Genomic DNA, 22,625 nt, shown 5'->3' with positions numbered 1-22,625 from the left:
CATTCACCACAATACTGAGACAGTTATTTGTCAAAACTACATTCACCACAATACTGACACTGTTATAACTCAATACTACATTCACCAAAAAGTGACACAGTCATTTTTTAATACTACAGTACATTCACCACAATACTGAAACAGTTATTTGTCAATACTACATTCACCACAATACTGAAACAGTTATTTGTCAATACTACATTCACCACAATACTGACACAGTATTTGTCAATACTACATTCACCAATATACTGACACAGTTATTTGTCAGTAGTACATTCACCAATATACTGACACTTAGCAATATGTGGTCTGGCAGTTTGTATTGGAGGAATATGGTCCAGGCAACAGCCTGTCTGTGACAGTATGGTATGCGAATATAATATTTCAATTTTACATCATGTATGAGGCTATGGGGTCAAATCTATAGCTATGGCACATATAATAGTCTATAGAATCAAGAGTGAGAGATATCTGTGAGCAGTGAGTCATTTTTCAAAGTGTCTGGTAACTGTGACAGGCCTTCTCACTGGTGTGTGTTTTACACAGTAGAGTGTTAGAGTGTGTGTGTTTTTTTTTTTTGTGTGTGCTTGTGTGTGTGTGTGTGTGTTGTGTGTGTGTGTGTGTGTGTGTGTGTGTGTGTGTGTGTGTGTGTGTGTGTGTGTGTGTGTGTGTGTGTGTGTGTGTGTGTGACTGTGCGACTGTGAGACTGTGAGACTGTGCGACTGTGCGACTGTGTGTGTGTTCGTGCATGCTTGTTTGTGTGTGATTTCTGAGAATGTCAATCTTTGATGAGACATAAGCAACCCTTTATGGCTGAACTTCCACAATACACCTGCCTTCATTCTCACCTTTCTCTAGCAGACTCTACATTCATCACCACATTGAGAGAATCAGGGAGAAAAGTAAAGAGAGGGGGATGAGGCGGACAGAGATAGACCACCTTATAGACCTAAGAAACACATCCCTTAACAACAAGTCAGGGAGAAGAGGATTCTGTGGTTAACAGGGACATGACAAAAACACTTGTTTTTTACACAAGCATTTCGCTACACCTGCAAGAACACCTGCAATATGTGTAGATTTGGCATAAGGAGAGGGAGAGAGAATGTGTGAGAAAGAGATAGCAATATTAAGCGTAGTCTCATTCACAGCAAATTAGGAGAACCTACTGTAGAAGCATGCCACACAAGGCTCCTTTTGGTATGGCTGAATCACCAGTCCGTACACCCAGCGCTTGACTTGGACTGAAATAGCTACCGGTACACATTTTGGATGCAGGTACTGTTTATATTTAGGTGCCGGAGCTCTGCAATATTTGTAAACCAATATTTTATATCAAGTAACTCAGTTCTCAGTTCTCAGAACTCAGTTCTGGTGTGTACCGACTCTAGTCAAGAACTGTGTTCACCTGTATAACAATAACCCCAAGTTGTGGCCTTACCAACACTATCTACACAATATACTCTGATAACATTGGCTGTAGTATTGTTGACACTTGGTGTTATCATTCTACACAGCAGGAGCTCTGAGAGCACTGCTTACAGTGCAGGGAGACGTAAAATGCCTGTGTGAAAGCAGAAATTACAGTGTGTTTTGTCTATGAGAGGGAGCAATAGATACAGAAGATGGGAAGTAACTTATAATTGTGCATATAATGCACCTTAAACTGTAGATGTATGGCAAACTACTTTAATGTCATGTCTGTAGCATAGCAAAATATCAATATGTGTCACCAGCTGAAAGTACATTTCTGATAGTGTAAATATCTGGTTTGATTTAATTTGAACAGTCACTTGTACAGTGCTCAGCAGAACAAGCAGTTCTCAACAGTTTCGCCATTCTCTTAGAGCAGGCTAAGCCCATGCCACAGTACATCATGTGGGTATGTCATTTAGAAGTTATGTCCTAGTCCTGTGTTATTTACTGTGTGTGGACAGTAGGCAGATATGTTTAGCTCTCTGTGTCTGTATTTACTGACTTCAGGTCTCCATCTGGTCACACCTATTTAAACCTCCTGTCTCTCTGTCTGTCTGTCTCTTATTATAACCCAGGAAATGGGCTGGGGGTGCCATGGTGACACAGAAGCCTGACACTGGTCTAAACACACCACTAGGGGGGAGTAAACTCTACAGCGAATGGTTATTTAACACTCGCCTACAAAAAAGATTAACCAATAAAAATAGCTTACTACTCTATAAGAGGCGAGGTGCTATGGTGTATAGAGGGAAGATTGGGACATGAACCTGCTTCACACACTACCGGGTCACAGGATCATCAGGGTGCTCTCAGGGCTGTTCCCATGGTGATAATTGGCATATAGGCTGAAGCAGTGTTGTATGCAAGAACGTATTAAAGTAAGAATCGAAGTATGCATATTTGTTTTAAATACAGTATGTATGTGAATTTGTTGATGAGTGTGTACCACCCTGCATCACACTGCTGGCTTTCTTCTTGAAGCTAAGCAGGGTTGGTCCCTGGATGGGAGACCAGATGATGTTGGAAGTGGTGCGGGAGGTCCAGTAGGGGGCACACTTCCCTCTAGTCTCAATAGATCCCAGTGCAGTGAAAGGGACATTGCCATGCATGGGTGCAGTCTTTCAGATTGGGATGTTAAAACAGGAGTTCTGACTCTCTCTGGTCACAAAAGATCCGATGGCAGTTATTGTAGGGGTGTTAACCCTGATGTCCTGGCTAAATTCCCAATCTGGTACTCATACAATCATGGCCACATTTCAAAAAAATAAAATTATTTAACTAGCCAAGTCAGTTAAGAACAAATTCTTATTTACAATGATGGCCTACCCTGGCCAAAACCGGGTAACACTGGGTCAATTGTGCACCGCCCTATGGGACTCCTAATCACGGCCGGAGGTGATACAATCTGTATTCGAGCCAGGGACTGTAATGACGCCTCTTGCACTGAGATCACGTACCTTAGACCACTGCGCCATTCGGGAGCATACCCAGCGACCTAATCATCCGCACACTAACCCAAGGTCGTTGCTGTAAAATATATATATGTCATCTGACTTGGTAAAATAAGGGTCAAGTGTGTGTGGCACTAGACTTGAGGTGTGGTGCGTAGCCCTATCACTGCTCATAATACCTACTCGGTGTATTAACCCCTTTGCACTGATGGCATTCTTAGTGGGTCAGACAGAGTAGTGTTCAAAGGCATTGCTATGATGGACTTGTGTTGCATTAGCTTTGGTCTGGCTCATTCTGGATCAAAGACATGTGGTGGAGCTGTCAGGCCTTGGGAGATAGTTCACTTGTATTACACGTCTTTAGTCAGCCTGGTCTCATAGACTAGACGTCATAGTAAACAAAAATACCGGACACTAAAATTTGTATGATATGTTAAGTTTGGTATGGTTACAAAAGGCAAAAATGTGGGTGTTTGGTCGGGTTGGATCGGTGGCTGTATAACGCGAATGTCTCAAGGACAACTTTAGCATTTTGGCAAATTAGAAACCTTGTGTAACGGCGTTCTTCTTTTGTCGAAGGAGAGTCGGGCCGAAATGCAGCGTGTAGGTTACTCATGTTTATTTAGTGAAGACAAACGAACGAACTATACATGAACAACTAAATAATACAAAACAACAAACGGAACGTGAAACCCATTACAGCCTGACTGGTGAAACTAACACAGAGACAGGAACAATCACCCACGAAATGTAAAGCGAAACCCAGGCTACCTAAATACGGTTCCCAATCAGAGACAACGAGAATCACCTGACTCTGATTGAGAACCGCCTCAGGCAGCCAAACCTATTAAACACACATACCCCTAATCAGCTACAATCCCAACTACTACAAACCCCAATATGAACTACAATACATAATAACCCCATGTCACACCCTGGTCTGACTAACTAATAAACTAAAACACAAAATACTAAGACCAAGGCGTGACACCTTGCAACTACTTACTACTTTTGGTCTCCCTTCCCCTAACCCTAACCCTAACCTTAACCCTAACCTTAACCCCTAGCCTAGCTAATGTTACCTGGCCAAATGCATAGTGCCAACGGTAAAGTTTGATGGAGGAGTAATAATGGTCTGCGGCTGTTTTTCATGGTTCAGGCCTCTTAGTTCCAGTGAAGGGAAATCTTAATGTGACAGCATTCAATGACATTTTATATGATTCTGTGTTTCCAACTTTGTGGCAACAGTTTGGGGAAGGCCCTTTCCTGTTTCAGCATGACAGTGTCCCTGTGCACAAAGCGAGGTCCATACAGAAATGGTTTGTCGAGATTGGTGTGGAAGTAATAGACTGGCCTGCACAAAGGCTTGTCCTCAACCCCATTGAACACCTTTGGGATGAATTGGAACGCCGACTGTGAGCCAGGCCTAATCACCAAACATCAGTGCCCGACCTAATGATTTTGGTTGAATGGAAGCAAGTCCCCATAGCAAACATCTAGTTGAAAGCCTTCCCAGAAGAGTGGAGGCTTTTGAAGCAGCAAAAGGGGAACCAACTCCATATTAATGCCCATGATTTTGGAATGAGACATTCGACAAGCAGGTGTCTACATACTTAAGGTCATGTAGTGTATCATGCAAATTGTAATTCATAACATATCATTTGAATTGTAATTCTTAACATATCATACGAAATGGATAATGGACATCCACAAATTAATACATACCATACCCAACATAACATATCATACTAATTTGAGTGTCCTGGATTTTCGTTTACTATGTTAGGTCAATCCCTGAGTCCAGGTTTCTTTAGTTGTCAGATGAGGTCTTGATTAAGATTTGGTCCGGCTCTTCTGAACCATCTGTTTACGACCAGGGATAAAATTAGAGTTTAACAAGCTTGTCCACGTGGTTATGGCTTTTATCACTGCAATCGGAGAGAGGGATATGGTGAGGAGAGAGGGATAGTAAAAAGAGAGAGACAGTAAAAAGAGAGGCTAATGGTAAAAAGAGTAACGCACACATAGATAACCATATCAAGGCATCCAATAACACATTTTCAAAGGTTTATTTGGGTAATCCTGAACAACTCTAGATGACATTATATGAAACCAAAGACACAAGATGTACTTAATTTACAACGTTTTGGACTGAGATAGTCATTCAGGCTGGGGTCGAGATACTCCAACGCGTCGCTATTTTTGCTACCTATTTATTATTTTACTTTGAAAACCCCAAGTCCTCACTTCTCACTCTCACCGATCTTAAAACTAGGGCTGTAACAGTGACAATCTTAGCGTCACACCGGCAGTCACGAGTCATGACCACAGTCAAATTCCACGTGAAAGTCGTGGTAATCACTGTTTGTGAACTCTGGACATGCGTTGGTAGTACCCACCTTGCTAACATCCATCAGGTCCTAATGGCCTGGTGCTCTTTATTGTCTCTCTAACCACTCTGACTGACATCAACGCAAATGAAATCAAAAATCACATCAAACCATTATCCTCCAAACAGTATTGTGCTGTAAACACACCTCACTGTGATCATCAATTTGAAAAAATAAGTTCAACAACAAGTTGAAACTGAGTGGAAAACATGGGCATTGTTAATGTTGTTACAAAGCCAAACACAACAAAATGGACAGCGCTTTCTAAGATTAATTTAATTAATTAAAAACACCCATTTGCGTATTAGAGTTTATGCATACCCATAAGCCTATATATGAACCCAAACACAAACAACAACAAAACGCTATTAAAATAATGATTGTGCAGATATATAATACATAGCTTAACGCATATTACACACAAAGAAAACATTTAAAAAACTGATTTAATTAAGTCTTAATTAGGTACGTAATCGATCTAGCCTACACTCCAAAATTAAACAAATTCTAGTAATGGCCTTCGAGTGTGGACTGTATTATTATGCATACTGAATGGACTGGTTACCTTATGCTACGCTCCAACCTTTCTAAACACGAGTCTGGGAGAAAACGTATAGACCTAGTCTGTGCTGTTGGTTCATTGACTGACTTACTCATTTAGTCTACACTTATAGATCATTTGTATTTGATTTTGAATAGTGTAGTAATAGGGCATTTTGTATATTTCCATCATTAAAAGGCTAACATACAGTGGGACAAAAAAGTATTTAGTCAGCCACCAATTGTGCAAGTTCTCCCACTTAAAAAGATGAGAGAGGCCTGTAATTTTCATCATAGATACACGTCAACTATGGCAGACAAAATGAGAAGAAAAAAATCCAGAAAATCACATTGTAGGATTTTTAATTTACAGTGCCTTTTGCGAAAGTATTCGGCCCCCTTGAACTTTGCGACCTTTTGCCACATTTCAGGCTTCAAACATAAAGATATAAAACTGTATTTTTTGTGAAGAATCAACAACAAGTGGGACACAATCATGAAGTGGAACGACATTTATTGGATATTTCAAACTTTTTTAACAAACAAAAACTGAAAAATTGGGCGTGCAAAATTATTCAGCCCCTTTACTTTCAGTGCAGCAAACTCTCTCCAGAAGTTCAGTGAGGATCTCTGAATGATCCAATGTTGACCTAAATGACGAATGATGATAAATACAATCCACCTGTGTGTAATCAAGTCTCCGTATAAATGCAACTGCACTGTGATAGTCTCAGAGGTCCATTAAAAGCGCAGAGAGCAGGCAGGTCCAAGATACTGTTGTGAAGAAGTTTAAAGCCGGATTTGGATACAAAAAGATTTCCCAAGCTTTAAACATCCCAATCAGGATGCACTGTGCAAGCGATAATATTGTAATGGAAGGAGTATCAGACCACTGCAAATCTACCAAGTCCTGGCCGTCCCTCTAAACTTTCAGCTCATACAAGGAGAAGACTGATCAGAGATGCAGCCAAGAGGCCCATGATCACTCTGGATGAACTGCAGAGATCTACAGCTGAGGTGGGAGACTCTGTCCATAGGACAACAATCAGTCGTATATTGCACAAATCTGGCCTTTATGGAAGACTCTGTCCATAGGACAACAATCAGTCGTATATTGCACAAATCTGGCCTTTATGGAAGAGTGGCAAGAAGAAAGCCATTTCTTAAAGATATCCATAAAAAGTGTCGTTTAAAGTTTGCCACAAGCCACCTGGGAGACACACCAAACATGTGGAAGAAGGTGCTCTGGTCAGATGAAACCAAAATTGAACTTTTTGGCAACAATGCAAAACATTATCTTTGGCGTAAAAGCAACACAGCTCATCACCCTGACCACACCATCCCCACTGTCAAACATGGTGGTGGCAGCATCATGGTTTGGGCCTGCTATTCTTCAGCAAGGACAGGGAAGATGGTTAAAATTGATGGGAAGATGGATGGAGCCAAATACAGGACCATTCTGGAAGAAAACCTGATGGAGTCTGCAAAAGACCTGAGACTGGGACTGAGATTTGTCATCCAACAAGACAATGATCCAAAACATAAAGCAAAATCTACAATGGAATGGTTCAAAAATAAACATATCCAGGTGTTAGAATGGCCAAGTCAAAGTCCAGACCTGAATCCAATCGAGAATCTGTGGAAAGAACTGAAAACTGCTGTTCACAAATGCTCTCCATCCAACCTCACTGAGCTCGAGCTGTTTTGCAAGGAGGAATGGGAAAAAGTTTCAGTCTCTCGATGTGCAAAACTGATAGAGACATACCCCAAGCGACTTACAGCTGTAATCGCAGCAATAGGTGGCGCTACAAAGTATTAACTTAAGGGGGCTGAATAATTTTGCACGCCCAATTTTTCAGTTTTTGATTTGTTAAAATTTTTTGAAATATCCAATAAATGTCGTTCCACTTCATGATTGTGTCCCACTTGTTGTTGATTCTTCACAAAAAAATACAGTTTTATATCTTTATGTTTGAAGCCTGAAATGTGGCAAAAGGTCGCAAAGTTCAAGGGGGCCGAATACTTTCGCAAGGCACTGTATTTATTTGCAAATTATGGTGGAAAATAAGTATTTGGTCAATGACAAAAGTTTATTTCAATACTTTGTTATATACCCTTTGTTGGCAATGACAGAGGTCAAACGTTTTCTGTAAGTCTTCACAAGGTTTTCACACACTGTTGCTGGTATTTTGTCCCATTCCTCCATGCAGATCTCCTCTAGAGCAGTGATGTTTCGGGGCTGTTGCTGGGCAACACGGACTTTCAACTCCCTCCAAAGATTTTCTATGGGGTTGAGATCTGGAGACTGGCTAGGTCACTCCAGGACCTTGAAATGCTTCTTACGAAGCCACTCCTTCGTTGCCCGGGCGATGTGTTTGGGATCATTGTTATGCTGAAAGACCCAGCCACTTTTCATCTTCAATGCCCTTGCTGATGGAAGGAGGTTTTCACTCAAAATCTCACGATACATGGCATCATTCATTCTTTCCTTTACACGGATCAGTCGTCATGGTCCCTTTGCAGAAAAACAGCCCCAAAGCATGATGTTTCCACCCCATGCTTCACAGTAGGTATGGTGTTCTTTGGATGCAACTCAGCATTATTTGTCCTCCAAACACAACGAGTTGGGTTTTTACCAAAAAGTTCTATTTTGGTTTCATCTGACCATATGACATTCTCCCAATCTTCTTCTGGATCATCCAAATACTCTCTAGCAAACTTCAGACGGGCCTGGACATGTACTGGTTTAAGCAGGGGGACACGTCTGGCACTGCAGGATTTGAGTCCCTAGCGGCGTAGTGTGTTACTGATGGTAGGCTTTGTTACTTTGGTCCCAGCTCTCTGCAGGTCATTCACTAGGTCCCCCCGTGTGGTTCTGGGATTTTTGCTCACCGTTCTTGTGATCATTTTGACCCCACGGGGTGAGATCCTGCGTGGAGCTCCAGATCGAGGAAGATTTTCAGTGGTCTTGTATGTCTTCCAATTCCTAATAATTGCTCCCACAGTTGATATCTTCAAACCAAGACATTTACATTTACATTTAAGTCATTTAGCAGACGCTCTTATCCAGAGCGACTTACAAATTGGTGAATTCACCTTCTGACATCAGTGGAACAGCCACTTTACAATAGTGCATCTAAATCATTTAAGGGGGGGGGGGGTGAGAAGGATTGCTTTATCCTATCCTAGGTATTCCTTGAAGAGGTGGGGTTTCAGGTGTCTCCGGAAGGTGGTGATTGACTCCGCTGTCCTGGCGTCGTGAGGGAGTTTGTTCCACCATTGGGGGGCCAGAGCAGCAAAGCTGCTTACCTGCCTATTGCAGGTACCTGCCTATTGCAGATTCAATCTTCCCAGCCTGGTGCAGGTCTACAATTTTGTTTCTGGTGTCCATTGACAGCTCTTTGGTCTTGGCCATAGTGGAGTTTGGAGTGCGACTGTTTGAGGTTGTGGACACCTGTCTTTTATACTGATAACAAGTTCAAACAGGTGCTATTAATACAGGTAATGAGTGGAGGACAGAGGAGCCTCTTAAAGAAGAAGTTACAGGTCTGTGAGAGCCAGAAATCTTGCTTGTTTGTAGGTGACCAAATACTTATTTTCCACCATAATTTGCAAATAAATTCATTAAAAATCCTAACAATGTGATTTTCTGGATTTTTTTTCTCATTCTGTCTGTCATAGTTGAAGTGTACCTATGATTAAAATTACAGGCCTCTCTCATCTTTTTAAGTGGGAGAACTTGCACAATTGGTGGCTGACTAAAGACTTTTTGCCCCACTGTATTACCTTTAGCTACAGGAATATCACTTGTCATGCAGCGAGAGGGTGCATGGTCCTGAAACAGTGGTTGATGTGTGGAGTTTATTCTTTTGTTATAAATCCAGACATTTCTATATGCAATCCCATGTGAAAGCTGAGTTAAGGAACAGAGCACAAGCTTTTTTTGCAACTTTCTCAAATCATCAATAGTCTATAGTTATATTATGTAGCCCATATATGTTTTGATTTCTAAGACATTCTAAGGTTTTTATCATTCTCAACTAAACCTGCCAAATAACTATACATCTAGTTTATAGGACCTGTTTCAAATGATAACTTTTACTCTCAACATAGCCACTATATAATATAAAATATATGCATGGGACTTACAGTGTATAAGCATATCTTGTCTGCTTATTGAACAAGCCTGCAGCCTAGGGCATGGCGCAATGCAGTAAGCCAAGTCATTTTCTGTTCTTCTGAAATACATTTTCTTTATATCATGTTTTTTTTTAACTTGCCTAAATAAATAATAGATTTATTGTGATGGTGTATATTACATAGATTTATTAGACATTTTTCATTTATTTATTATTATTTTATTTACTATTATACATTTTTTGTATTTTATCCCCTTTTTCTCCCCGTTTTTGTTTGTGTGTCATTGCTGCAACTCCCCAACGGGCTCGGGAGGCGAAGGTAGAGTCATACGTTCTCCGAAACATGACCCGCCAAACCAAGCTTCTTAACAGCCACCCACTTAGCCCAGAAGCACCAATGTGTCGGAGGAAACACTGTTCAACTGACGACCAAGGTCAGCCTGCAGGCACCTGGCCCGCAACAAGGAGTCGCTAGAACACGACGAGCCAAGTAAAGCCCCCCTAGCCAAACCCTCCCCTAACCCGGCCAGTTGTGATACAGCTTGGGATCGAACCCAGGTCTGTAGTGATGCCTCTAGCACTGCTATTCACTGCCATAGATGGCTGTACCACTTGGGAGGCCCTTATTAGACATTTTTTAATCTTTATGTTCCAAAGGCACACGTCAACGGCTTGTATCTGGCTTGTATGTGTGGAGGTGATAAACATATTTATGTTAATTTTTGCATGACAATAACCTGCTGAGAAAATGTTTTGACCGCCACAGACCTACTTAAAACTCCTGTGAAACCACACACACACACAGTACAAACACACACAAAAATCTCCCTGCTTTGTCACCTGAGCCCAGAGGTATGGTTTCAGGCTCTCATGGTGACATCCATTAAAGTCATACAGTGTCTGTCCCTCGGCCCAGAGACAGCTCCATTAGCACCTGGACCATTGGCCACAACAACAACCCTACCTGCATTATTCAAACTGACTCGACTAATAAGGAAACCCTATAGCCTCCACAGACACAGACACAGACACAGACACACAGACACAGACACAGACACACACACACGCACACGCACACGCACACACACACGCACACACACACACACACACACACACACACACACACACACACACACACACACACACACACACACACACACACACACACACACACACACACACACACACACACACACACACACACACTATAGACAGACAACCTGTCCCCTTGCCTGGCTATATAAAAACATTTTTTACTGATGCGTTTTGGCCACATCAAAGTGAGAAAGGGTCTGACTCAGAGATGGACTACTCCATGCTGAATCACAATAGGGGTCAGATGGCGGATTCGTGAGGGACTTGGGAACATTGTTTGTAAGTAAATGGTTGATTGAACACAATGGGTGTGCATGTATTACAATGCCGTAAATGTAATAATTTACTTGATGACGACAGGACATTGATGTCAGTATTTCCCATAAGAGAACAATAATTATAGAGAGGGAATGAATCTCCAGCACCTCTGCCTGTCACACCGCTGTCAACCTCTTCTTTAATTCTGCCATACCAGTTCATCTTTCTCCCTCCTTCCACCTTATCCCTTAATCCCTCATCAGTTTGCATTTATCTCAATCTCACCTCCCCTCCGTCCATCCCCTCCACCAGCCTTTCAAGCTGTCATTCACCATCCCATCTCTACCTCTCTTTTCTTTCCATTGTTCTGTCCACACAATTCTACTATGCTACATGTACATTCAGTATGACTACACAGCAAATTGTCCAGTGTTGATTTTTCAGTGTTACATTTCTAGTCTTGATTCAGAAGTTAAATTCACTCTGTACGAGTGAAAATAACACTCAGCGGTATACAAGAACCCCTATTGTTGCTGTTAATAACCAGAGTTATTGTTTTACACTGTGGTGGGTAAAAACCACACCCAGCATTATCATATTTCCCAGCATGCTCTACGGCATGTAGATTTTTTAGGATTGTTTTTAATATCTATGTATTTGCGTGTACATTGATTGATTAATCTTTGCTACACAAAGATAAAATAAGAATCCATATATATTTTATATACTCTTTTCATACCAAGTAGAACATCAAAGTCGCTTTAAAAACAAAATAAACCAAAAACAGTTTAACAAAACAAATATATAATAATGTATCTTGAGAGGAGGGAGCATAGATTGTAGAGCCAGGCAGGAAGGTAGAGACATTTGACAGACAGATGTTCCTCAATGGGCACCTCGTCGTCTTCGGTAGTCACAGCTCCTCCTCCATTGGTAGGCTAGATCATCCGCTACAGAAATGTAGCACCCACCTGGGCGACGCTTAGGCGACTGTACAAGCGCCAGTAAGACCACCACACCTCAGCAGTTGTACAGAAAAGCCCTAGATGAAGCGAGCCTCTGCCTCCCCTCACGCCGCAGTACACTTCCCTCTAGGAACTGGGGCAGGAGTCTAAAAAGCCAATGCTGTTGAGCATCATTCAGATCATATTAGCTAGCCAAGCGAAATATAAACTGACTTGCCATTATCAGTCCTGCAATTCCGTGGAACACCACCAGATATTTCAGTTCATCTATTAACAAGTTATCAAAAACAAAAAAGTTGATTCAATAAAGCAAAAAACAACAACACATATAAACAATAAAATATATACAATATTTAAAGAGCTCTCTGCCTAGGCTACCTCACATTGCCATGGTAACCACAGAATGATTAATGACATACTTTTTCCTAAATGAATCCAATCAGTTAGTTAGATTTATTGCACCTGTTACTGAAATGGTTGTTGCAGTTTAAATGTTTTAGGTAGTCACCTTAATCAAGTTCCACTATCCCGACAGTCATTCTGAATGGGGGTTGTGGGTGAATAAAACATTGTTGGATATCCTAACTGCCTGGATTCCAATAGGAATCACACATTACTTTGCAAGCCAGCATAAAGTGACTTGCAGGTCTGATGTGGACTGTAAACCAGGACTTTCCTAACACCACTGAGTTAGGAAAAAACTATGCAATCAAAGGCCTTATGGTATATGTAATGTATATTGTCATAGAGTTTCATTTTAATGATAACATTCGCCTAGGAACTCACTTGGTAAAATTAAAAGAAAAAATTCAACAACCATGTCTGTGTCACTAACAAATACAGTTATGGGTGGTAAATACATAATTGCCTCAAAAAGAAAAGGCACCCTGGGGAATGTGCAACTTAGGCTTTACACCATAAACCATTTCATTATATTTCACTCCACTGTAGCATGAAATTGTGTGATTATTCACCACACAGTAGAGTGAGTGCATTTTATTTCAATACAAAGTAGAGTGAAATACTAATTAGTTCACTACAGCGAGTGTGAAATGCCTATTAGTTCACTCCAGTGTAGAGTGAATTTCACACAGCCAGTGTTAATTTTCTACTCTGTATAGAGTTACAGAAACCTTTTAACAATTTCACACAGTATGAAATTCCCTCTGAGAGTGGATGCATAAAGACACCGCAAAAGTGTGAAAATGAGCACTAAAATGAACCATATTTAGTATGGTCAGGGCATGAGTTGGGGTGGGCAGTCTATGTTTGTTTTTCTATGATTTGGGGATTTGTATGTTTCGGCCTAGTATGGTTCTCAATCAGAGGCAGGTGTCATTAGTTGTCTCTGATTGAGAATCATACTTAAGTAGCCTGGGATTTACTGTTTGTTTGTGGGTGATTGTCTATGTTAGTTGCTTGTGTCAGCACAGGTCTCATTTATAGCTTCACGGTCGTTATTTGTTTATTGTTTTTGTATAGTTTGTATTCAGTGTTCAGTGCTTTCTTTTATTAAATATTAATCATGAACACATACCACGCCGCATTTTGGTCCTCCGATCCTTCTCGCCTCTCCTCTTCAGATGAAGAGGAGGACGACCGTGACAAATGGGAAACTCTGAGAAAATTCTGACTATTATATGATACTGTGCTGTCAGAAACAGAGGGTAAGAGGGAAGATTAAAAACCCTTAAATAGAGCAAAGGAGAGAGAAAGAGCGAGAGAGAGAGAGATCCACTGATGGTAGAAACAGAGGAAAGAGGGAAGAGAGGGGGCAGAGCAAAAAGTGACAGCGGCATTATCACTCGAGCTAACGTCTGCCTCCTGATTCTAACACCCCCAGAAAGTGCTATGAACTGGCTGCTCTGATTGGCCCAGGCCTCCACCAATCAGAGCACAGGTATGTAAGGTGCCTTTAGGTTTTACCCAACCCAAAAAAACAGAGAGAGGGAGAGACAGACAGAGACAGAGGAGAGGGAGAGAGAGAGAGAGAGAGAGAGAGAGAGAGAGAGAGAGACAGACAGACAGACAGACAGACAGAGACAGAGAGGGAGAGAGACAGCGACAGAAAGAGAGGGAGAGAGAGAGAGAGAGGCTGCCAGTGTTTCACAGGCTTGCTACAGTGCAGAGGTTTTTCCACTGAAGAGAGGTTCTGTCAGAGGGAATTCTCTAATGTTGCTGCTGCTGAAGTGAAACCATCACAGGGGATACACTGCAGTAAACACTGCATTGGAGAATACTGTGGTGGTTCATACTGAGGTTTGGATGACTGTGATGCTCCTAAAGCATCACCTTTCAACTGCATTCAACAGCAAAGCCACATAATTGCAACAACCAGACCCTGCTTCTGAAGACCCTCACCTGGAGAGGACAGACTGAGACAGACAGAGTGGTAGAGAGGTAGAGAAGAGTGCAGACTTTAGGATTTTTGACAATTCTTCAATCGTTTAAAAGTCATTCCTCTCCATCGATTGATGCGACGAATAAGTGAGAAGAAAAGAATAGCTAGCATTTCGGAGAAAGAGGATAAACGTCATAGATCGGGAGTGAGGAACCGTAAGCAGAGCATCTAAACTGGAATTGAAGGGGGGAGAGTGGAAGGGTATTACAGGATGCTTTTGGGTAAGTGGCAGATTGATGATAGTTGATAAAGTCCTTGTACAGTATTTCAATTACATTTTGTTTTATCTCTGTCCATCAGACCGTCACTCGTAATCTCTCTATTGGGGAAGAGTTTCAGGTGTCACTTACTAAGGAAACTTTCAGCTGTGTTTAAGTTGGTACTGTAGTGTAGGCTACCTGTACTGTACACATAAGTACCAACTAGTATCTATGTAAACCTTGGCAAGATTACATATAGCTACACTATTATGACTGCATAAGTAAGTGGACTATCAAATGAATGGTGAATGGTATGACCAGTAGGAAACTGGCTAATCAGAAATAGGTTTCAGGTAGAAAACTAAGAGGTATGAATGAGCACAAGCATTGCTAAATGTTATTTTAAGCTGATAAGTATTGCCGTCTTAAAGTTGTTTCATGCTGCGTACTGGTTCAGTGTTGAGACCACTGTGCAGTGTGACTACATGAATATGCAATGACGCGTAGGTTCAAGAGGACTGGGAGACAGTGGGGGAGCAGAGGAACCGTCTCTGTTAACGAGCTCTCAGACCCACATTGCTTAACGCATGCTTGAGCTAAGTCAGTAGCTCTCCACACACACTCACACACAGTCTCAAATATGAATGCTTTCTTTTCCCTGTCTCTATCTCTCTCACACATTCACGCACATAGATGTTAATTGCTTGTCAACCATGTACCCACATATGCTTTGCTTACATACGCTAATGCACACACAGACGTGAACAAAGACACGAACACACACTCTGTTGTACCGTCAGATCAGTTAATGAGCTAACGCAGCAGAAAGTCAAACTGTGAGATATGAATGTGAGGCACCTCTGTTTGTTCGACACATTCAGGGCACACACACACACACACACACACACACACACACACACACACACACACACACACACACACACATACGTACACACACACATACATGCACACACACGCGCGCATGCACAGACACATACACACACGCGCACATGCATGCACACACATGCACGCATGAACACACATGCACACACACAGATACACACAAACGTTCACACACTTTCTTTTCACTGAGGTTAGTGAGGCTCGGAGAGGATGAAGACATTATTGACCCTGATGTCCAATGTGCCCGGAACACAATGCAGCTTGATGTCCTTCCTGCCAACACTGTGTGTGTGTGTGTGTGTGTGTGTGTGTGTGTGTGTCCTTGTGGTTGGGTAATGATTCTATTTTCTCTCTCAGTCAGAGCCTTATGAAGTCAAAGGGTGAATAATTGGACATAATTGGAAACACTCAGATGGGCTTCTGATTAGAATTAATGTAAAATCCGCTACATTTTCCTGCCCACTGACTTCGCCCTGCAGTTGCAGAGGGTTACCTCCTGTGTGTGTGTGTGTGTGTGTGTACTGCTCCTTGTTTGAGAGTGCGTGTATGTATGTGTGTATTTGTGCATTTATGTGTGTGTTTATGTGTGTGCATATGGATGCATTTCCCCAGAGCCATATATTTCCCTTCGATCTCTAATTGACCTTGAGTACATCATGAAGGCTCAGACCGTGTTGTGGCAGGAAATTCCCACATCCAGCCACGTCAGAAAGATAAAGACATATCATCTGACATATGATCTAAATTACATGGTATGGTATATGGTATGTAGGGTGAATGATATATGTCTGTATAATTTCCCTCCACACGGAGAGACCAAAAGCCAGCACTCTGAAATAGTCTTCCGCGGTTACAGTAATGATGTTGGAAATGAGAGAAGAAAATATAGAGAGAGCGGGAGAGAGAGAGAAAGAGAGAGAGAGAAAAGAGAGAGGGAGTGAGAGAGAGAAAGAGAGAGAGTGAGAGAGCGAGAGCAAGAGAGAGAGAGAAAGAGAGAGAGTGAGAGAGCGAGAGCAAGAGAGAGAGAGAAAGAGAGAGAGTGAGAGAGCGAGAGCGAGAGAGAGAGAAAGAGAGAGAGTGAGAGAGCGAGAGAGAAAGAGAGAGCGCGAGAGAGAGATAGCAAGAGAGAGAGAGAGAAAGAAAAGAGAGAGGGGGTGAGAGAGAAAGAGAGAGAGAGAAAAAAGAGAGAGCGGGAGCGAGAGAGAAAGAGCGAGAGAGAGAGAGAGAGAAAGAGAGAGAGAGAGCGAGAGAGAGAGAGAGAGAGAGAGAGAGTGAAGAGAAGAGAGAAAGAAAGAAAGAATGAAAGAATGAAGGAATGAAAGAAAGAAAGAAAGAAAGACAGAAAGAAAGAAAGAAAGAAAGAAAAAGATAGTGGTTGTGATGCCTGACTGACTGTCCTCACCAAATGAAGAAAATGATAACCTCAAATCAACATGTAAATATATAAAAACTAAAAAATGTGGCCATCTGGTTTGCTTATAAGGAATTTGAAATTATTTATACTTGTACTTTTACTTTTGATACTTAAATATATTTTAGCTACATTTTACATTTACATTTAAGTCATTTAGCAGACGCTCTAATCCAGAGCGACTTACAAATTGGTGAATTCACCTTCTGACATCAGTGGAACAGCCACTTTACAATAGTGCATCTAAATCATTTAAGAGGGGGGGTGAGAAGGATTGCTTTATCCTATCCTAGGTATTCCTTGAAGAGGTGGGGTTTCAGGTGTCTCCGGAAGGTGGTGATTGACTCCGCTGTCCTGGCGTCGTGAGGGAGTTTGTTCCACCATTGGGGGGCCAGAGCAGCGAACAGTTTTGACTGGGCTGAGCGGGAACTGTACTTCCTCAGTGGTAGGGAGGCGAGCAGGCCAGAGGTGGATGAACGCAGTGCCCTTGTTTGGGTGTAGGGCCTGATCAGAGCCTGGAGGTACTGCGGTGCCGTTCCCCTCACAGCTCCGTAGGCAAGCACCATGGTCTTGTAGCGGATGCGAGCTTCAACTGGAAGCCAGTGGAGAGAGCGGAGGAGCGGGGTGACGTGAGAGAACTTGGGAAGGTTGAACACCAGACGGGCTGCGGCGTTCTGGATGAGTTGTAGGGGTTTAATGGCACAGGCAGGGAGCCCAGCCAACAGCGAGTTGCAGTAATCCATACGGGAGATGACAAGTGCCTGGATTAGGACCTGCGCCGCTTCCTGTGTGAGGCAGGGGCGTACTCTGCGGATGTTGTAGAGCATGAACCTACAGGAACGGGCCACCGCCTTGATGTTAGTTGAGAACGACAGGGTGTTGTCCAGGATCACGCCAAGGTTCTTAGCGCTCTGGGAGGAGGAAACAATGGAGTTGTCAACCGTGATGGCGAGATCATGGAACGGGCAGTCCTTCCCCGGGAGGAAGAGCAGCTCCGTCTTGCCGAGGTTCAGCTTGAGGTGGTGATCCGTCATCCACACTGATATGTCTGCCAGACATGCAGAGATGCGATTCGCCACCTGGTCATCAGAAGGGGGAAAGGAGAAGATTAATTGTGTGTCGTCTGCATAGCAATGATAGGAGAGACCATGTGAGGTTATGACAGAGCCAAGTGACTTGGTGTATAGCGAGAATAGGAGAAGGCCTAGAACAGAGCCCTGGGGGACACCAGTGGTGAGAGCGCGTGGCGAGGAGACAGATTCTCGCCACGCCACCTGGTAGGAGCGACCTGTCAGGTAGGACGCAATCCAAGCGTGGGCCGCACCGGAGATGCCCAACTCGGAGAGGGTGGAGAGGAGGATCTGATGGTTCACAGTGTCGAAGGCAGCCGATAGGTCTAGAAGGATGAGAGCAGAGGAGAGAGAGTTAGCTTTAGCAGTGCGGAGCGCCTCCGTGATACAGAGAAGAGCAGTCTCAGTTGAATGACTAGTCTTGAAACCTGACTGATTTGGATCAAGAAGGTCATTCTGAGAGAGATAGCGGGAGAGCTGGCCAAGGACGGCACGTTCAAGAGTTTTGGAGAGAAAAGAAAGAAGGGATACTGGTCTGTAGTTGTTGACATCGGAGGGATCGAGTGTAGGTTTTTTCAGAAGGGGTGCAACTCTCGCTCTCTTGAAGACGGAAGGGACGTAGCCAGCGGTCAGGGATGAGTTGATGAGCGAGGTGAGGTAAGGGAGAAGGTCTCCGGAAATGGTCTGGAGAAGAGAGGAGGGGATAGGGTCAAGCGGGCAGGTTGTTGGGCGGCCGGCCGTCACAAGAAGCGAGATTTCATCTGGAGAGAGAGGGGAGAAAGAGGTCAGAGCACAGGGTAGGGCAGTGTGAGCAGAACCAGCGGTGTCGTTTGACTTAGCAAACGAGGATCGGATGTCGTCGACCTTCTTTTCAAAATGGTTGACGAAGTCATCTGCAGAGAGGGAGGAGGGGGGGAGGGGGAGGAGGATTCAGGAGGGAGGAGAAGGTGGCAAAGAGCTTCCTAGGGTTAGAGGCAGATGCTTGGAATTTAGAGTGGAAGAAAGTGGCTTTAGCAGCAGAGACAGAGGAGGAAAATGTAGAGAGGAGGGAGTGAAAGGATGCCAGGTCCGCAGGGAGGCGAGTTTTCCTCCATTTCCGCTCGGCTGCCCGGAGCACTGTTCTGTGAGCTCGCAATGAGTCGTCGAGCCACGGAGCGGGAGGGGAGGACCGAGCCGGCCTGGAGGATAGGGGACATAGAGAGTCAAAGGATGCAGAAAGGGAAGAGAGGAGGGTTGAGGAGGCAGAATCAGGAGATAGGTTGGAGAAGGTATGAGCAGAGGGAAGAGATGATAGGATGGAAGAGGAGAGAGTAGCGGGGGAGAGAGAGCGAAGGTTGGGACGGCGCGATACCATCCGAGTAGGGGCAGTGTGGGAAGTGTTGGATGAGAGCGAGAGGGAAAAGGATACAAGGTAGTGGTCGGAGACTTGGAGGGGAGTTGCAATGAGGTTAGTGGAAGAACAGCATCTAGTAAAGATGAGGTCGAGCGTATTGCCTGCCTTGTGAGTAGGGGGGAAGGTGAGAGGGTGAGGTCAAAAGAGGAGAGGAGTGGAAAGAAGGAGGCAGAGAGGAATGAGTCAAAGGTAGACGTGGGGAGGTTAAAGTCTCCCAGGACTGTGAGAGGTGAGCCGTCCTCAGGAAAGGAGCTTATCAAGGCATCAAGCTCATTGATGAACTCTCCGAGGGAACCTGGAGGGCAATAAATGATAAGGATGTTAAGCTTGAAAGGGCTGGTAACTGTGACAGCATGGAATTCAAAGGAGGCGATAGACAGATGGGTAAGGGGAGAAAGAGAGAATGACCACTTGGGAGAGATGAGGATCCCGGTGCCACCACCCCGCTGACCAGAAGCTCTCGGGGTGTGCGAGAACACGTGGGCGGACGAAGAGAGAGCAGTAGGAGTAGCAGTGTTGTCTGTGGTGATCCATGTTTCCGTCAGTGCCAAGAAGTCGAGGGACTGGAGGGAGGCATAGGCTGAGATGAACTCTGCCTTGTTGGCCGCAGATCGGCAGTTCCAGAGGCTACCGGAGACCTGGAACTCCACGTGGGTCGTGCGCGCTGGGACCACCAGATTAGGGTGGCCGCGGCCACGCGGTGTGGAGCGTTTGTATGGTCTGTGCAGAGAGGAGAGAACAGGGATAGATAGACACATAGTTGACAGGCTACAGAAGAGGCTACGCTAATGCAAAGGAGATTGGAATGACAAGTGGACTACACTTATCGAATGTTCAGAGCGTTAAGCTTACGTAGCAAGAATCTTATTGACTAAAATGATTGAAGCTATTCCATTTACTTTTGATACTTAAGTATATTTACAACCAAATACTTTCTACTCAAGTAGTATTTTACTGGTTGACTTTCACTTTTATCATTTTTACTTTTACTGAAGTATGACAATTGGGTATTTTTTTCCACCAATGTCAGCTATCAGTAACATGTAGGTTACATTTGTCATCTGCCACGTGATTTATCATCTTTTCTCTCTTCATTCATTCGCCATGCTCTCCCTTTCTTTTTCTCTATTCTGTCTCTCTCTCTCTGTGTGTGTGTGTGTGTGTGTGTGTGTGTGTGTGTGTGTGTGTGTGTGTGTGTGTGTGTGTGTGTGTGTGTGTGTGTGTGTGTGTGTGTGTGTGTGTGTGTGTGTGTGTGCGTGTGTGTGTGTGTGTGGTATGCTTAGTGAACAGTGGTTCTCTGTCACTGTAAAGGCCCACACAGTGTCCTCCCACTGAATGTCTGTCAGTCAGCACCTCCTCTATTTCTTCAACTCTTATGTGCCTACATCAGCACTGTCCTTTATCTGTGTCTATTCTGTCCATCAACCACAGCTTCCCCCCTCCTCTCTGTCTCTCCATCCACCATCAGCCTCCCACCTCTCCCTCTAGCTAAGAAAGGAAAAATCTGTGCATTTCATTTGATTCTTTCTCTCTCTTTATCTTTCTGTCTTCTAAGGTACCTCCATCTCTCACCACTGTTGAGTGGAAACATCTTAACATGTCTTCAGCACTGGATCATAATGCTAGCTCATCTCTTCTGGTGCAGGGGGAATGGTAAATGTAGTTTAGTAACCCTTGCTCGATTTTCATTATGAATATTTTAGACTGGAGAGTTGGAGGTCTTTATTTATTTAGAGATAGGCCACTATTTCTCCTGGTCTGACCCTGGGATGTGCTGAGCTTGATAAAAACATATGACGGCCTCCGTCACTGTATAGAACACGAAACTAATGTGTGTGTGTCAAACTCACTACACACACTCCAGCCGTCCAATGGCAAAGCTGGTCCATAAACAACATCATGACCTTTAAATATAGGCAATGCAGAGATGGATAAAGCGTAATGACATTTAAGATGTATTTGACAGACTCACATGTGTCTGGTCCAGGCCAATGCTCTGTTAACTGTCACAAAGATACCATCAGGCTGACAGATGCTTTCAGGTCAGATAAGGTCAAACTGCCAGGGATGCCTTAAAATGTTTAAAGTTGCAATATGTAACCTTTTGGGCGACATGACCAAATTCAGAAATGAGAGTTATAGATCTGCCATTCCAATTGAAAGCAAGTTTAAGAAGTGGCAGATCTGTTCTATGTGCGCTATTCCTATGCTTCCCGTTCTTAAGTTTCGTTTTTGAATCATTGTACACCAGCTTCAAACAGCTAAAAATACAAAATGTTTGTTTATTGAAAAAATATTTCACAGCGGTTTAGATGGTACAATGCACTATACTATACATAGCTTGTTCTGTCACATAAACTGGAATTAGGCAAACTATTCAAAATTTAGCAACCAGGAAATGGCGGAGCAATTTCTGCATATTGCACCTTTAAAGAACATCTTTAAAAGAAAGATTAAGAAAACTCTGACATCTTACAACTCCGACAACGGAACCAGTCAATCTCTCATTCTTATTCTCGGCATCACTTTTAACCAGAAGGCAGATAAAATAGACTAAAGTATACTATAGTTTGCCAGGATTTAATTGCTGTAAACTGCAATCCACTATTTACTACTACTGTACTAATACCTTATCCACAGTCACACAAACCAAATATTTAACTAAGGAGTGAATCTAAAGCACTACTCCTACTGTAGGCTTAAAAAGAGCCCCCCCCCATCAAAAGGGTTATACCCATAGACACAGAATAACTAGAACGTAAACGAGACATTGAACGCTGAACTTATTGGTTAACTCTTATGGGTACACTCATTATGGCAGCCGGTCTAGAAAGTGGTGGTAGTAATTATATTTCTACGTTAAAACCAGCTCTTTTCTCCATAGCATACTTTGCCCCGTAATTAAATGGTTGAGTCTATTTCAAAAGTTT

At 43.2% G+C, this 22,625-nt stretch overlaps 1 protein-coding gene across 1 annotated transcript in view; it reads left to right on the top strand.

Annotated features, from left to right (window-relative positions):
- The first annotated feature begins 14,410 nt into the window (after positions 1-14,410).
- LOC135539988 (zinc finger protein 385A-like) overlaps positions 14,411-22,625 on the top strand; it is an 82,070-nt gene continuing 73,855 nt past the window's right edge. Inside the window, exon 1 of the mRNA XM_064966275.1 lies at positions 14,411-14,939. Coding sequence (XP_064822347.1) covers positions 14,930-14,939 — 10 coding nt within the window. The 5' untranslated portion in view covers positions 14,411-14,929. The remainder of the gene's footprint in view (positions 14,940-22,625) is intronic.

The sequence above is a fragment of the Oncorhynchus masou genome, chromosome 5, assembly GCF_036934945.1.
Source record: "Oncorhynchus masou masou isolate Uvic2021 chromosome 5, UVic_Omas_1.1, whole genome shotgun sequence".
NCBI lineage: Eukaryota > Metazoa > Chordata > Actinopteri > Salmoniformes > Salmonidae > Oncorhynchus > Oncorhynchus masou.
Note: the sequence above shows the minus strand (reverse complement) of the source record. Positions and strands in the feature narration are given on the sequence as shown.